This window comes from Argopecten irradians, chromosome 10, assembly GCF_041381155.1.
Source record: "Argopecten irradians isolate NY chromosome 10, Ai_NY, whole genome shotgun sequence".
Classification (NCBI taxonomy): Eukaryota; Metazoa; Mollusca; class Bivalvia; order Pectinida; family Pectinidae; genus Argopecten; species Argopecten irradians.
Genome location: NC_091143.1, coordinates 6,144,004 through 6,163,341, shown reverse-complemented (window position 1 = coordinate 6,163,341; position 19,338 = coordinate 6,144,004). Strand labels below are relative to the sequence as shown.

The following is a 19,338-nucleotide window of genomic DNA, read 5'->3' as shown; positions in this document are numbered from 1 at the left end:
GAACAGTTAGATCTATAGGTAACATTAAAGTGTGCTTCCTGCAAGTAATTGCTCCTAAATTTGGTTCCCTTTTAGCAGTGTTAATTATCTTATATTAGGTCTTGAATGGATGGGGAGTAGGCATCTGATTTTACAATTTTAATCATCGCAAATAACTGGGAAAATGCAAAGTTGACATGTTTAACTTATTGCATGACTACTCGGCTTTCCTTACAAAAGACGAGAAGGAATGAATCAATGTATACATATTACGTAGGCAGAGCTCTGGATTTAGGAACGGACGTATGCGTAAAGGACATTAATTTTGTTTTTGGTATGTTTCTTGTGTATGTCACGCATTTGTAAATCATGCGAATGTTATTAATAAGTCCACATTTAGTTTTTCAATCGCGGCTAGCGATATTTCAGATGCATGTTGCCGTAATTTTTTTATAAATGGCGTTTGCAAATAGCTATAACTAGAACAATGATGTTAAAAATATCAAAGAAGGATATTTTCAAATGCTATACATAGAATGATAACAGTAGACAAATTGATGATGACAAGAACACTTAATTATGAGTAAAATGTACTACCAAAATTGAATAACCCTTTTCATGATCATATTGTTATTCATTACAAAGCAGATTTTAAATGTTATTACTGCAGCAGTTGGCATTTGGTTCTTCATTTAGAGGAATGCAGAGACTATCTGATTCTTTTGTCATACCTCTATAAATAAGTTTTATTTGTTTTTATAATATATACGACTTTCTGATTGGCGGATTCTTTTTCTTCACTACAATGAAGAAAACATTCGAGAATTGCGCAAAATCCGACGTTATCATGACGTAACAACAGAGACGTCGACGTTGCGTAGTGATTTAGAAAAAAACAGCCAATGGAAAAACAATGGTATCGTATGTTTAAACGTATTTCATGTAGTTTTATCAAGTACAATGTAGTCTGAACAATTAATTATAAGCATTAATGTCACTATTTTTTCTTTAACTTTATCGGGTTATGATATAAATTTTGTTTCCAAACTTTTGTGAGAATCCGCTTCGTAGATTCACAAAGTTTGCAAACAAAATTTCTTTCATGCCCGATTAAGTTAAAAAAAATACCGTCATTAAAGCTTAAATGAAAAAAATAATGGCTGTTAATGGGATATCAATTAATAAAACAAACAAAATTATAATGTGTGACAGAATAATTATAACAATTTGAGTGCAGAGATGGAGGTACCTCATTAACATCATTATCGTCTTTTCTCAATGTCTAATTGCACTTAAAATAAATAAAATGATGTGGTATAAATGTGACACAAACGGTTATTGGAACACAAAAAAAATAAATATCATAAACCAACCGAAACAAGATGTGTGAACACATGCATATGCATGCATTTAATTCAGTGAAAAATATGCAATATGCAGAATAAGAATATGAATCAACTGTAACATAGCAGCCTAGTTAAACAATACTTTTCTCTGCACCGCCAGAAAATAGAAATAAACTGCGGAGCTTTCGGTTGCCAATTAATTGAGATAAGATCACTTTTTGTGTAAAAACAAAGCCCATTAGGGGTAAATACTGACCCAAGGGATACTTATAATAGTTTGGGTAACATGGAGACGGACTTCCTGGTTACAAACTATAATAGTCTGGGTAACATGGAGACGGACTTCCTGGTTACAAACTAGCAGTGTACTGAGACATTTGTAGATCTACTGAAAAGAGACGGACCTAAACGGTTAACACTTGCAGATATTAAGCGTTCAATCTTTTCTCTCCTGTCATCTAGGTTTGTGAACATACTATATAGATATTACTTTTCAATCTTTTAAATCAACAATTTTAAAGAAACAAGAATTACCTTTCTAGATGTTATCGAGCTATCGACCTTTTTATCATAATATTTTATTTGTTGATATTCAAACAAAGAACGCCATGTTTATTATGACTCTGCTGGTGTAGGATATTTCCTCATTAAGAATGATATTTACTAAAAAAAAAGCTAACGCGTATGCACCACTCTCCATGGCATGATAAAACAATAGTATCACGGTCACATAAGTGATGATATTATTCCCGCTTGACTGGGTAATATCGGTTTCTGCCTTTAAGATATAGACAAGGAGAGTTCAGGCTGAGCATGGAATTAACACAGAAGATTATTGTTACCTCACATCCGATTACTGGTGTTGATTTTATCAGATGATTGCATCCAACAAGCTTATGTACACATAACGGCGGCAGCCGTTAACAAACAGCGCCATTGGCACAACAACGCTGCATATATGTTTGGGGATGATTAAATACAAAGAGAGACACCAGAATAATCCAAGCAGATGATATATTCGAACACAAATATCGAATTACCAATGTCTTTCCAAAGCAATGACAAAAATTCGAATTGATTAGAGATGGCGTCTGCACCGCGGGTTTTCCAAAATTAACTTGATCTTACGGTTGTCCATCGGACATAAAACGCAACGGGCACCAAGCCTTAGTGATAGGAATGGCATGCATGTCGTGTTACTTGAATAGTACAGAGCTATAAGAAATACCGTAATATAAAATTATATGATGTTTGACTTATATTACGTCGATCTAGATATTCGTTATTAAGATGTGAAAATGAATACCAAAACAAAACGAGAATCTTTGGTAAAAAATATTGTTTAATGTTTGAGTTCGACGTGCGTTAGGTATCGTCTAGAATTTATTTCGGAATCCGCTGTTTATCAGTCGAAAATCACACCTGCCACTATCATACTTAAAGAGAAAAATCAGAACTTGTATGATGCATGATAGCGCATTCTCGCAAATTCCTCAAAATTTTGTAGTTTTGTTTGTTGCAGTGTTATGGTCTAATAAGGATTGTAAACAAGAAGTAAATTCGAACTAATGGATGGATGATAGGTTACAGAGAACGGGCTCATGTTTTATTTGTATTGTCACAGAGAATGGCGGTTAGCTGATTTAGCACGCTTTAAGTTATTCCTGTGGTAATAAGAGACAATATAAATACACTGTCTAAAGAAACTGAATTATTCTGAAATGTTTGGTTCATGGTTCAAAAGGATATACTTTTGCTTAATACTTTAGGACATAGGGTTTATGATACAGATTTAGTAAAGTCAAATTTTCAATTGTAACACTAACTAGTTATACACGAAGAGAACAGCTGTAAGTTATATAGGCATAATCTCAAAAGGTATGCTGTATCTTAATGAGGAAAAACGGTATAAAGCTAGTATATTAATAATCCGAAATAAAAGGCCAAAATAAATTCAAAGTAAAATCAAAATCATTTCTATGGAATATATATTCAGCCACTATAGGGCCTTCTTCAGTCCGAAATAACACTAACACAACGTGTTCGTCTACATGTTTGTTTGTTATGCTGTATCTGTATAGCAATTGTTTTTACCTTCTGTACCAACCAGAAACATATTAATTTGATCCTAAATCTTGCATCATTTATTGTTCGCTTCACAGGGGTTATGCTAAGGACATTTTGTCTTTAGTAGGTATATCTCCTGTAGTATTATCGGCTCTACCACAAAATAGACGCACGGGATTTATAAATGTAAAAACCAGACTTTATTTCTCCTATTGCAGTCTTGGACTGCCAATATAATGCCTCCGTTCGGATTTGTATGCAGCGCAATATATAGCTGTTGTATCTATTCGATGACGATGGCATTACACGGATTTCAAACAAGCCGGTATGTTGAGAAATTTAGAGAATATCAAATCAATTGTACACACTGTTGCGGCTGCTTTACGGAATACGTCCAGGCGTATTTATCTATAGACCGAATAAGTTTTTCTGAGACTGCTGTCAGCGTCTTTGGGTGATGCGATACGACATTTTGTAATGGGTGAAGCTGTTGGATAGGCAAATCCACTTCTATCATTCGTACGACTTTCACGGCATTTGTCACATCGTATCGTAAGGGCTGAGAGTGTTTGAGGGACAGTCACTTGAAGGGTATTTACGCGATATGGCACATATCATTGCATGGGGTAAGATCGTTCAGGCACATATCCGCTCATATCACTCAACGTGTAACATGTCACAAGGCAGTGTAATGGATAAGAGTGCTGAATGATATTCAAGTGTAATTCGTCACATGACATTGCAATGGGTAAGAGTGCTAAATCATATTCACGTGTAGATTGTCACATGGCATTGTAATGGATAAATAAGAATGCAGAATGATATTCACGTGTACATTTTATTTGATTAATTTACGTCCTATTAACAGCTATGGTCATGTAAGGACGGCCTCCCATGTATGCGGTGTGTTGCGTGTATGTTGTGCCAGGTGCATGTTTTGGGAGACTGCGGTATATTCTTGTTGTGTCTTCTTGTATAGTGGTACTATTGTCCTTTTTATAGTGCTATATCACTGAAGCATGCCGCCGAAGACACCAAGCAACACACCCCACCCGGTCACATTATACTGACAACGGGCAAACCAGTCGTCCCACTCCCTGTTTGCTAAGCGCTAAGCAGGAGCAGAAACTACCACTTTTATAGACTTTGGTGTGTCTCGGGCAGGGGACAGAGCCCAGAGCCTTCCTCACAGGGGCGAACGCTTAACTCAAGGCCAAAAGTGAGGCGGTGCCAAGGGAGGCATTAGGAAACATAAAGTCAAGTAGGAAGAAGAGAAAAGATAAGATCCTAAATTTAGTCGCCTTTTACGATCATGCAATAGGGGCAGCAGGTACAATTCTAACGCCCTACCTGCAGGGCCATGTCACATGGCAGTGTAATAGGTAAATCCACATTATCAATATGATACATTTCGCAGTCATTCGTCATGTCTTAATATAACTGGTGATATCCTAAAGTCTTTTTACACTACTTTCAATACTATGCCTTCATAATTCACGATTTCCTTTTTAGTTTGCTCATATATGTGTAACAATACAGTTTGAAAGTGTAGCATAACTTATGTATATAACCAAGGTTACGTTCCTGATGTCACGAAATCCCACCGGAGTGCTGTCATAGATGTGATTCGATTATAATTCAACCTAATTTGAAGCATTTTAGCAGTTTGGCATTATTAAGGTTCAGTGATCATGACATTGTACCTTATAACAGTTATTATGTTGAGTGCACTATATCCATGTAGCATTTATTACTGAGCAAAGTCATGGTAATTCAGTACTAACTATCATAATTACAATATTACATGCAGATACATTACCCATATCCATGTCTTGGAACGGCACAATGTGTATAGAGAGCCTGTCTACGGCTAGTGCTGTGTCAAACCGGCCATTTACCAGTCTCAACGATATTGTCACTTTGACGAAGTTATGCCTTTAGTATTTCCTGCTTTTAAATACAGAGGCTTGTTGCCGATACCAATATATAAGTCTGTGAACAAAGAATACTTTTATGGGAGACATGTTCTAGATTCCAAGTCGATGGTGTTTACTTTATCTGCTTCAGTGTTTTATGTGATCTCCTATACAAGGCAGTAGGTTCTCGGACTTCAATAAGCGCAATATCGACAAAACAATAAAAGTCCAGGTTAATGAATTTGACTTAAAACTCTACAACAATATCCGCGGACGTCAATATACATATCATGTTACTTTTAGAAAATATATCGACTACCTTTTTCTACAGACAAGTGAGAGGGGTATCAATAAGAATGATATCGTCCCACAATCTCTTATTCCATACATTGAACAATAATAAGTTATTGATAATAATGCCCGAAACGGATAATAATTTAGCTTACACTTGTTATTGTATACATCTAATACGAAAAGTTTAAAGTATGTAGCAGAAATGTAATTTTCAAAATAGACGTCCAATGCTTGTTTGTGCCATATTCCCAGTAGAAACGTTGGTATCATCTGCTGTCTGATTCTTGTCTGATTTATAGTTTCACAAGTATTTAGAGAGTATCTGAAAATAATACAAGATTCTCTCTGATTTGTTTCGAATCTCATGTCGAATTCGATAAATAGCATATCCAACCGTTGTTTCTATTTTTAGAAACACCGAGTCTATATCAAACTTAGAACTCAATACACCTCAAATTTTGATTTCTTCACGGTGTCTATCTATGGTCAGCCTTCTTCTTACGTTCTTACGATGAGCATGCACAACTGAGTATTTTTTGGCATTTGTTAAATAATTCATTATCTCAATGAAATTTAAGGACATTTGATTCTGTCCTTGTGTAATACCGCTTGTTAGAATCTAAAATGACCTCAGTCAATTTTGCATTTCACCAGGGTGGTAAAACACCATATCAACATCAATAAACTTTCATAATTGTATATTATTAACCCAAAGACTTGCTCATTTATACCTAGCTTTGTTATATATGTATACACCGGACATTATATACAAGAGATATCAATAATCGCTATATTGCTTCATATTACAGATTCCCGCTTTCGGTACATACTGCTGTGATTTAAACTGACATGACATCAGAGTAATTCTTTTCACTTAGGTTTTCATATTTTTAAAGAATCACATCAATTTGGAACAGTCACAATTCTAGTGAAATGGGCATGTGTTTATAAACGTTGTGGGAATTCGATTAAAGAAAATGCCAGTTGATATAACGTATTCGGAGACACGTCTTTGGTAATTATTTAAAGAATTTATTTGAGCGAATATCAATGATAGATACATTTTTGGTATAAACAAAGCATTCAAGTATAAAATAATTAAATACATTCGTTTCTTGGAGCATTTAGGCAAATCGATAAAATCCGGAACTGGCATAAATATTAAATCATGTCGTCGCTCGTCATTATGAATTGCGTTTACAATTGCTAGTGCGTTTCATCAATACAATTCATTTGTATACAATGATATACCAACACCTATGGTTCCGTTATTGTCAATAAAAGTATTTCGAATTGAAATTGTTAACTAGACCAGATAAAAGTTAATATTCCATGAAAGATGCTCCACCGCTGACAAATGCTTTTTTTTATCTCTATCAAAAACAGCAGCAGACGATTTTTTAATGTATTTTTCCTCAGTTGCAAAAGGTACTGACCACTATAAAAAAGTTTGAGCTTCTAATTTTCCTTCAAGATAAAAAAAATATTAAAAACAATTAATCGCATCCTAAAAAAGAAAAAGAAAACATCTGTGGCACTGTGTCCTATATGGAATGAAGTACTGATTCCGCATGCAACAAAAGTAAAATAAATTATTATTTTTGTGTTAATTACTCACAAATTAAAAATGATGAGCATGGTTCATGCTCTTTCGGCGGTGGTACATCTTTAACAGAATGAATGCTATAAATGAAATTGTCAACAGGCTAACGCAGTTTTTTTTTAACTAATTCACCACTTTGCCCGTCATTAGAAAAGACATTGCATTATTTTATTGGGTAACATGAAAACAAGATGCAGGAGATTTAATTTAATATCTAAAATTTTTTCTCAATGTTTCTGATCATTTCACTGACCAGACTGGCTACAGCTAAGCAACGCGATTCCCTAATGATGTTCCCATTTGATTACTATTTGAGAGATTTATATCTTTGAACAACGTAATCAACATATGTGTTTATTTTCTGACGACGTCTAAATGAAGTATGGTGTTAAATCGTAAAACATCAATACTGGAAGAATACTATACATTTAGACTCTTCTATAAAAACATATGTACACATAAAGGAGAGAGAAATGTTCACTTTTGAAATATCTTTGCTAAAACTGTAAATATGCTTAATAGATTAACCATTGGTAACTTAAGAATGCTTAAGATGAGGGCTAAATGAAACTAATGTACAATAGTATGAATTTACTCAATCCAATTATTCAGATGTGTCTCCGCGGTATTTAATACTTGTCATGAGCGTTAACTTTACTATAAACTTAATTTATTTTACATCGATTGCGAAACAGTTATACAACGTATAATACAAGCTAGTGGGGGTCGTTTAGATCGACGGGAACCTCCTTTCCATATCCGTACAGGAGATCGACCCCAGCAAGCTAGGTGACGTGTAAGCATCTTAACAACTACGCCATCCGATCGTTGGCGTTTCAAATACATTGAAGAGATTAGCAAGAGGAGAATGTATTAATTTTAAAGATGGAAAACGGGACACCAAAATAATGTTATATTCCTATGTAACTGAGTGGAACTGACACATGGCGAGGTCAGTAAAGTGTGTTACATTCATTTGTAGAGAGTGTCTTTCTTTTCCTATTCGATCTTGTGTTCCTCAGCAAAAATACCGGTTCATAAGGAATCAACTACGCAAGTGTGCCAATTCGGGAAAAATTACATGTACCTGTACCTAAAAATGTAAATGTAAAATGTTAACAAAATCTATGATTCATTAGTTACCCTGTAATACAATTACTCTGGAAAAAACTTATAATAGGTAAATACAAAACTGGTCACCAAATAAAACACGCATTGTATATGCTTTCATAAGTTTGCATGCTTTAACAAACCTTATGTTCAATGCTCAAGATGAAATGTATTATTTTTTTCATTTTCTTTACGATAAATAACGAGATATAATTACTAGAGCATTAAGAAAATAGGCTCTATGACACTTATCACTTTAGTAACATGATGATTTTGGTTTCATATATAACGCTTAAAGGTGGTGGACCGGTCTTTAATAATGGGTTTGTAAATCAAGTTTCCCAACCAAGCTCAACGCAAGGGTTATTAAGTGTTAGATTGTTTAATATTTTGCTTGCATGCTAACAAGTTGGAGATGGTCCTTATGTATTAATTGCGAGAGTCAAGTACATGCATTCCCTGATCGTCACATATAATATACAAGTGTACGTGTGTATCGATATACTTTGTCTATAATGTATCAAGGGACTATGAAACGTTGACGCACGGTACCGATAGCGTGAGGATTATTGTCTTTATATGGCAATTGTTAGTCACAAAGGTTATCATCTAAAGTATTTAAAAGAGGGGGATATATTAAAATGGTTCTCATTATTTAAGTCTGACGTTCAATGAAGTAATAACTATGAAAATGACTATGATATGTGGCTGGACACTGTGTTCACTGTATTGTTTTCATGGGCTTTGGTGATTATGAACCATTTGTCTCCTATCATAACTATAAGTATGACGTTTATCACAGCTACCCAGTGTAACGGGTATGCCACGTATGTTGAATACCTGGGTATTATAGATACAACCTGTAGTCAATTGGTATTCAATGGCGTGATAGGGAATTCAAACAGTTACATTGAATCAGCAATTCTAGATACTGACATTTGTTGTTTTGTAGAGGAAATATAAAAGCTAAAGGAAGGGTGCACATCACACACGATTTTACATTATCTACATATCAGCTGACAAACGTGAACAGGACTGATTACCGACATTCATAGTAACAGCTTAGCATAAAATAACTTCTTACTGTCGAGGAGTCAGGGCTGTTGAATAATTTGAAGTAATTCTTCAGTATTCTGCTATATTTCATGCCAAACAACCACCCAGGACATGGTTCTTCGAAAGCTACGAGCTTGTTACCGAATTCCTATTCAATAAAACATTGTATTGCAATGGTACTCACTTACTTTCATAAAGTAGCGTTTAAACTAATGATCAAAAGAAATAATATTGAAAAATACACTAAATATATCAATAAAAATTATCCGATGTCCAGGCTGTATGACGATTGCATAAATGATATTAGACAAAGGGGGAAGTGAGCATGCTAGCTATTCAGCATATGATTGATGGAGAATTAGTGATGGTCTGATTTATTGACAACCTACTTTCATGATCTATCTATGTTAAGGGAAATAATATCACAGACGTGGCCTTACAAGGTGTTGTTACTGGAACTAACTTTTAAAATATAGGACAGAGGGTATGGTATTGGGAATGAAAATCACATTGAATCAATTAAAAGAAAGCCTATAATTACAAAATGATGTCATTCACGTTATGAATTTTAACGAGAAAATGAGACTCATTATATAAGATATTAGCTTGCTGTATGTAACTATGAACTGCAGTTACAGTTTGACCCACTATTAAAATACACTTTGTATTTTCAATAGACATATTAAACTGATTCTTTTAGACGATTTTCATATCTCTATTATGTAGAACATCAGCTTAAATCTTCGTCACAAGGAGAAGGATGACGTTATTTTAAGGGAAAAGTGGACAAAGCATTTGATACCATAGTTGACTTTATCTTTTTTTGACAACCTAATGTAAAGAAAATTTGTTCAGAAAAAAAACTTGTGAAAAGCATCAGAGATTGTATATAACAGAATACACCAATGACGCAATGTCTGCAAATCTACGCTATAAATATTCTAACGTGATATCCTCGCAAGTTTATTTCATCATGTATGCGTGTATAAGGTAATTACTTACCCTGGTAAGTAAAACATCCATGCTGATTCGGTTGGTAGGTGGTCATTTAATTCTTTTCTATCCCTTTCCAGACATTATTGTTAGAACAAACTTTTTTATACGCGCACGATGTATTTATATATGAATGTTATGAATATATTGTATACCACGTGTATTTAGAATAGGGCAAAGGTGCTAAAATGACACGCTAAATGAAAAGCATGTAAAGGCGACGTGAAGAGCTTGCTTGAAAATATAGCTCTGTTATCAGGCAATGGGAAAAAACTTACATGCCATGATGATAGTAGTCACATTCAGTACATATTGAGGTATTTTGTTTTGCATTTTAGAAAGACTTTTCATTAGAACGAAGGCTATTCGTCAGCTGTTTATTGTAATTTAATTGAGCATTTATAGGTTATTTTTGGTACTGTAGTTATAAAAATAATTCACTGGTTTTAATCTGATTAAAATCTTCTATTCATGGCTTCAGTTACGACGCCTTCGGCAATGGATGTAACAATCGAGACTTGGACAGGTAATTTGAATCCGATTTTTACCGAATTAAAACAAAACAAAGCCATAATAACAACGACAACGTTGTCGAAAAGACGACGTGAAAATGACATCGTTTCAAAGACTAGGATAACTGGGAGGTCTTCTACACTTCCTAAATTTTGTAAATACATTGTATTCATTACATTTTTGATTAGCGTAGTATTGTATGTCAATATGTATTATTGAACCAGTCATATTTATAAATTCCTTATTAAATTCTGAATAAACAATCAACAAGCCTATTAGGATAGTTAATCGATACCATACAGCATTAGCTAGTATACAACCGTCTTACAATATTTGGACCCACACCGCTTAGGACAATACATAGGTGGGTGGTGAATGTGTTTTCCACCCTTTATTATTTGTTAACAAACATCCAATTAATGTTAATAGATATATGACAATAATATAACAGATTGTCAACTGACATTATAATGATATACAAACAGGTGGTAATGATTTAGTTCAGTCATTTCTAACAGATAAACACTATCTTGGTAAACATTCTGTGGACATGATATTAACCGAATTTGACCTAGACTCCCTTAAGTTTTACACAATTCGAAAATACAGTGATCATTCGTATATCTATGCATTATCAAAGCAAAAACGATGAAGGTCAAAGACCCAGTGTTTACGGATAGCAATCATCTTGTAATACACCCATTATAAGAACAACGGGAGAAATGAGCCATCAGGCAGATAATGAATAGGACATTATGGTGTTTATCTAAATGTCAGTGGTACAACTACAAATAAGCAACTGTGTAGTTCTGGTTAATTTTGTATATGGTAAATCAAATAGATATTAAATATGTCCATCTTTATATTAATACAAGGTGGTCGGCACCTGAATAATAACCACCAAAGAGGGAATAATTGCTATCAAAATGTTTTTTTGTAATGAGTTCCTTTCATAACAGCTTTCTGTGGCTTAAAACTTCAAAGGTACAGTATCATTATAAAATTTTAGTCAAAAGCTTTTATATTGCGTAGAAAATTTTACGATTTGATTAGATTAGATTCCATATAATTGATAAATGCTGCAGCAGTATCTTTCTATACCGATGTTAAAATGGCTTTGTTTAGGAATTACATCCCATAATACAAGCACAATACTTGTTATTCATATAATACTGGTAAGAAATTCCTTCGTTGGCTTGGTGGAACTTTAATATGAAACCGTATGTAGAAATATTAGTATCTTATCTTAGAAAGAATTCAGCGAAAATATTTTTTCCTTTTTTCCATTTATGTAGTTTCCATGACAACAGAAAAATGACAGTAGTTTTTACTACAGTTTCTTTCACATTTTAATACACATATTTTTTGTGTTGACTAAGCTTTAGTCATAGAATATTATAAGATGGGACTTCAAACAAAATTGACCAAGAAGCCATTTAACTACATTAACATGATATTGTATTTGCTTAGAAAATATGAGCTTACAATCCACTGATGATCAGACAGACATCGCTTCATTGAATAAATCAAAACAGTAGATATGTTGTTTGGTAAACGAAGCGGTCTGTGTTTGGTGCTAAGAGCAATACCTTGTGGTTTGAAGCTTTTAAATCTGTTAGACGAAGTGATTGTAGCCCGTCTTTTGAAAAATGAAAACAGTTAAATATCGATACAAATTTCACTATCTTTGTACAATGGCATGTTCTATAGAAATTATCTAATTGGTCCGAACAATATCATATTGTAATTTCAAAACTGTATATTGTGCTCAATAGCAATGTGGTAAAATGGCTTATTTATAAATGGACCATCAAGTAAAATAGACCAAAAAACCTTTTAATGTATCTGTAATTACCCTGTAAACATAGCAATACCTTAGTATTGTTTATGGTTCAAAAGTGCGTTTTACGATTCAACGACGGATACTTAAATATCACAGGACAATTTATACAAAACAAATGGCTGAGTATTTGAAATCAATGCCATATGTTCAGGTTGTTCTGTTTTCTGCATTTGTGTAAAATTATTGTATGTACAGAATACATAAGATGACTCTTTGGTCGGTTTGTACACGGCCATCTGTATTATTTCAATGCTTTACTGACTGCACGAGAACATGTAAAATTTGTGTAAAAGATCAAACCACGGCCCTTCTAGTATCACATCACAAGAGACGTAGAGATTATTGTGACTAGATATATCAATAAAGAGTGCGTTGGAATGCAACCATATGCTATCGCTGGCTGAATTATTTAATATATATCTAACAGTCACTATCACAATACAACTGCTGTAATACACATACTTTCGGCTGATCATGATACAAACACTGATGAAATGTTGTTTTGGTGACATAAATGTCATGCTTGTTTCCGAGAATTTCAGCTATGAAAGCTACTGTGTTTATAATTTCGTTAACAATAATACAAAATTCGCCATACTAAAAGTCTAAAACACTACAAGCGAATTAAATTTCCTTTTTATACGATTGTTCGCTTCACAAATCGATATTTTTATTGCTGATTAGTGAAAGCCCGCAGATTTAGAAATTATTGTAACAGAGAAGACGTTGGACTATATTCAAAATTATAGTTAGCAAGATATCTGGATTTTGTGGAATTATCTGCGATAAAGGATATATATGTAATAAAGGAAATATGCCGGAGGACAGAAACAACTTAAAAACTTACCAGCTAATGAAGATTCCGCTAAATAGATGAGAATCGTCAGTAGAATGAAGGTTAATGAAGCCTCGCCCATAGTAGTCGGTGTTGAGACATGTCACCTAGAACTGTTGACGGGTATCCCCTTCACTGTGTCCTCGAACACTTGGCAGGACGATTCCTTCATAACTACAAATCAATCAGACCTGGGACTAATCGTAGACATATATGAACATATAAATACCGCTCAGCGCTTCTTGGCAGGCTGACACACAGATGTATGGTCTAAGCACTAACAGTCCGCGATACTATAGCCCCCCTGAGCTGTTCACTGGTATATGTCCTCTTCCACGGCGGAGACACCGTTGAACCTAACAATCACAGGCTGGGGTATACGTTAAATAAAATAACTACTGTAATGTTCCTTGTTATACATGGTTTATATGTTCACCGTGCTATCAAGTGACGATGGTTTATAAGCAAATTAGATCTCTGGTACATGGTACAAGCCAGGAATCGATCGGCAAAAATCCCACTCATTAGAAACATTGGTTTCATTCAAAAGTAACATTGCAGCTAGCCTGTTATTGAATATGAAACCTTTATGGACTTAAAAAGCGTTGTTCTTGCTTTAATTAGCGCATGATCTAGAACAATAGAGCGGCTTTCATTATAGTTCCGGCGACGGCATTCATTTACCACGTTTCCTGAACATACCCAACTATCTACATAGTTTGTTTTTATGTTTCAACGCGATGAACTCTATTGAAATATCAGAAACTAAACTCCATAAGTAATGAATATTAGTAAAACAAAGCATTAATAATTCAACGTTTTCAGTAATGGTCTCCCCCATTCACGGAACACACAGATGAATAGAGACATGGAGATTTCCCATTGAATGTTAGCGGATTGCGGAAAGTGCCCATCGGTAAGTTTAGTCACATTCTATAGTCCCACGTTAGATTTCCCTAGACGTCAGACATCGTTAGGGCCCATCAGTAAAGAGCCTTGTATTTTTTTGGTTCCATAGGTTCTTTACACATATACTATACTTGACTGTGGAAAGACGCCATTGGCGTGCCAGGGTACCATCCATAATCTACAAGGTCAACTGAACTTTGGTAAATCTGCTAAAGACAAGGCTTCCTTATTTCCAAACTTTATCGAATTTCCCCACTCTACAGTCAAGCGAAGTTCCATCATTCGGTCAATTCGCGTTCGAGTCAATGTGCAATGTTGTTTGAATTGCAAATAATTGTTTCTTTACAGGAAGACGTGAAATATTTGCATACAAAATATTCAAATATGTCGTTCTCTTTTAGCTATCAATACGTTGTGTTGTTACAGGAATACGTCGATCACTTCACCTGGGTATTAAGATAATTAGCTAATACAGCCATCACCAATCCTCATGTTTATTCTCCATGGGATACATGGTTCGATCTAGTATGCTTTTTTGTTATTTGAAGCAAAAAATCTCTAACATGACAATAAAGTAAATTGTCCTTTTGTTCCCCCGTAACTGTCCAGTAATATTAAAACACTATTGTATCGAAACACAGGAGAAAGATATACTTGATAAAGGTCACAATGGTCACAGAATCGTCCATATTATATAACTGATTGGACAACCACCTTCACTGAACTAAGCAATGGTTATAAATCACAGAGCTTATAACGAAATGACCGCTTCTATTGTTTGACAGAGTTTGTCCTCACTATCACGTGCTGACTGGCCGGTGACGGAGGTGTCGTCTGCGCGTGTTGACACCACGAGGCCGTTATGTCTGTCGCGTGCTCCTATATGTCCAGATTTGATTTGACTCTGAATATTGTTTACCTTTGGGAATATACAGAATATACGAATGATCAAACTACAGCTTGGTTTGCATATTACAACTACCACATCCCAGACCATTGGTATATATATACATGGGGAACTCTGATCGTGTGCATTATGCACAGACTTAGCAACGATAACTTAATGACATGAATTACAAATCATTAGCTGACAAATTACATTAGAATTGTGCTAATCTGAGATAGCGGTACCATTGATCTAGTGTTTATCTCCCAGGGCCTGGTTACGGTTAGAAATAGGCCCGTATATATAGACTTACAATTTACGGTCGATTCTGGTTTCACTTATAACAAAGTATGCTTAAACTACAAACCACTATCAGCACTACGACAGTCACATTAAACTACAAACCAGTTAGGTATAGCCACTGTCTATCCAATTTTACATTTCGGTACCGATTTCTTAGATTTTGGATTTGAATAACAAACTATTTCGAGCCAATAGCTAACCACAAATAAAAATATTCTATAAACATTTAATTGTTTCATCTTTCTTTTCGTACAAATTTGGCTTTCTCATCGACCTTATTCTTTTTTTTTTTTAATTTTATTTTGCATTCCGCTATGAATAAAATAGAGAATGGCGCGATAACTTGACGTTATTCTGACGTTACAATAGAAACATTGAAGTTGCGTATTGATTTGGAAAAATAATCCGTTGAAAAACCGATAGAATCGTACATTAAAACATATTTTATTTCATCAAATAGTCTAAAAATAATTATATGCACCGAATAAATTCTTATATGAAGGAAAAACAGTTTTAAATGAAAATTAACAATTAGTAAAGTAATTGGTTTTTCCAACGAGTGGCACCGTATAACAATTAGGTAAGTAAACTCCATGAAAGTTCTACACTTTAACTACTAGAGTTTAGACTAATATGAAAGCCCTCCTCTGACAATGCGTCTGTACCACATCGAAGCTATATATGTATACGTTGTATATTGTTCATCCTTTTATAGCAACATTGATCCCATGTCCTCTACTAAATGTGCTATACTCATTAGCCCGAACAGAAAACTATTCGGGACGATCTCCAGCTGATGAGGCACATGCGATTAATTCAGTTGCCTGTAGCTTGTCTATATAGACATGGACGGCCATCTGGAACCGAGGAGACTGTACTCGAAATAAATCAGGACTGGGATCCAGTGCCACATGCTGCTAGTTTGTTATGTGCGGAAAGCCTACAATGGCTTTGTTGCACTTCCGGTCTTTTAAATAATTTAATGCTTACTTTCTTATTTGTTGGATTGAAAACTATAGATTTGTATATAAAATAATCTATTTGCTATACAACTTTTTTTAATTTTCATAATGTAGATAAATGTGTTTCCTACTTCCATATAAGCAAATAAATGTGTAAGTTAAAATCAATACTGTTACTTTGCATTAGCGGACGTGTGTATTCAATGCTATACAGCACATTTGTATATTAATCTAACATCATCTACTTTGATTTACATTTGTACAGCAACCGTACTATGTGACCTTACCAAACGCACCTGACATTGCTGTATGGTCTTGCAGGCACAATAGAAGCAAAAATCCCTAGCAAATCTTTAGCAAACGCTATTTAATTTAAACATAAACTTTGAACAAATTTCAGTTGACAATTATGGGAAGGTGAATGCAAACTTAGCAATACTAATTTTAACGTGCTTTATTAAATTTTCTGGTTTCCAGATAGTATCCATACTCAAATACTTTCATAGTGAGATTCGTTCCATCCTCACATGACGACATATTAGCTATTTGTTGGCACTGTACACATAAACACTAATCAGTCGATGTCAGTGACGGATATGTGTGATGGTGTAGTCATCATGTATCTTAGATGCTCCTATTTTGCTTCATACAATTGTCGACGCCTGCATCCTATTACAATCTATTATGAAAAATTCTTCATGCTTCATTCGAAATGTATTATAATCCATGTTCATAAAATTTTACTGTCTTTCTCGTCGGGATAATTTGAATTTAAGATTTCCCATTCCCCATAGACTTATATATATAATATAACGTGGTCTTCTGTGTGTGCAATATGACCACCTCTATCACATTTGTTTACATGAGAAATGGACAATGAAATAATACACGGAACCACTGCTACGCTACGATCACTACAATTAAGTTTTTAACTCTAGTGTATGCTTTGTTTTCTAAACAGAGACTGAGCATTGATTCCAGGCGTCGCAGACTCCTGTGACTAATAGAATCTTTCCCTACCTAGAGGGTTTGACAATAAAAACATAACCCGAGGGGTAATTCCTGAACGTCCAACCCTAAGCTTGCTGAGGGTTGGACATCAGGAATTCCTCCAAGGGTTGTGATTTTTGTGTCACACCCTCATAGGTAGGGAATGATTCTTTTTCTCCCATATACAAAAGGAAGAGAAGAACTAAAAGCCTAAACAGAAGCATTTTCACCGCGACATGAGCATGGTTTTATTGTCTGCACGTCAACATTGATGACGTCATCGACAATGCACGCCAAGGTCACACCGCATGAAGTCATGACGTCACGTAATTGTCTTCAGGTTTAAAAGGTTAGCGCGCGCAATCTGTCATACCCTAGGAAGTTGTTAACGGTAAACCCAGTCCGATTAAATGTCCTGACGAATTACCACAAGCTCTCCATCTGAGGATTGCCAGTTCGAATCCCATGTGGGGCGGTTGCCAGGTACAGACCACTGGTCGGTGGCTTTAAACTTTTTACTCTGGCTTTCCGTCACCAATAAGCCTAGACGTCCGCAAATGACCCTGGCTATTAGTAAGACGCTAATATAGTAAAACAATCAAACCGAACAGCAGGTTTCAATGCGTCAGCACAAAAACAAAATTAATTTGACCTACAATGGACAATACTCATTAAGGTAGTGCAATGATATTCGCATATGATTAAAAGTAGTACATATCCATATTACTACATGTATGTGTGTGGTGTTTGAGTGTTATACGCGAGATAGTGTGGAAATTGAATATTAGGGAAGGAATCTGATGATATAATGTACAAACATTTTCCCTCTGTACTTTCATTTTATCACTCTCCTGCCCTGTCGAAATGGTATCACTAACATCCTCTCAATACCTCTAATTAACTTTAATTTCGTTTTGTCAGAAAAAATAACCATCTGAAAATGTTCCATTTCGCAATTGAAATTAAGCTGATATATTGTTTCTGTTTATGTAGGTGAAAACAATACATCAAAACAACTTTATCTCTTCCAAAATGTTAGGAGGCTTCGAAACATTAAAAAAAGAACCTATGTGTGCTTAGACCCCGGAACAGGACATTTTGGGAAAATAAACTACCATATTAAAATGTTCATTAGCGCTGTTGCTTGGTAGGATAAGACGCGACAAGAGGACACACAAAATTTATATTTGAAATATGAAAACGGATTATGTTAAAGGGACCGCCAAAGAGAGCAGCAAATTTTTTTACCAGATTTTTTTACGTGTGTCTGTTCTAATGGAGTGTATTTTAATTTAATTTTTGACATTGCTTTTAGCTAGAAAGTCGTTGAAAAAAAAATGACAGGTTTCTTCTTAGAGGAATACCAGTAAGTGTACTAAATGAAAATGTGTTCGCTCTAATTGATTTATTATTAGTTATGTCCTTCATTAAGAAAATCAATGCTTCACGAAACAAATGTCGTCCGATGTCATTTCTAACATGGTTTCCCAAGTACTTGCTCTCGATGTTTTTTCGCCGACAAAGTTTTTTTTTCGTCTTTCTTTTTAATTGTCGTTTTCATGTGTGTACTTCCCTTGGTTGTATGACAAACTTTGCATTGATAACATATAATTATGTCCCATTCACGTGCTACTTCCTACACGTAAGTCGATGAATAATGTTATAAAATATATATCAGCTTCTAACAATTATTCCAAACCCGTGATCAAGGGGGATAATAGTTCAACAATAAT

At 34.8% G+C, this 19,338-nt stretch overlaps 1 protein-coding gene across 1 annotated transcript in view; it reads right to left on the bottom strand.

Moving 5' to 3' along the window:
• The window catches only part of LOC138334057 (neuronal acetylcholine receptor subunit alpha-10-like), a 59,935-nt gene extending 45,811 nt beyond the window's left edge, over window positions 1–14,124 (bottom strand). Inside the window, exon 1 of the mRNA XM_069282772.1 lies at window positions 13,568–14,124. Coding sequence (XP_069138873.1) covers window positions 13,568–13,637 — 70 coding nt within the window. The 5' untranslated portion in view covers window positions 13,638–14,124. The remainder of the gene's footprint in view (window positions 1–13,567) is intronic.
• Between the last annotated feature and the right edge of the window lie 5,214 nt (window positions 14,125–19,338).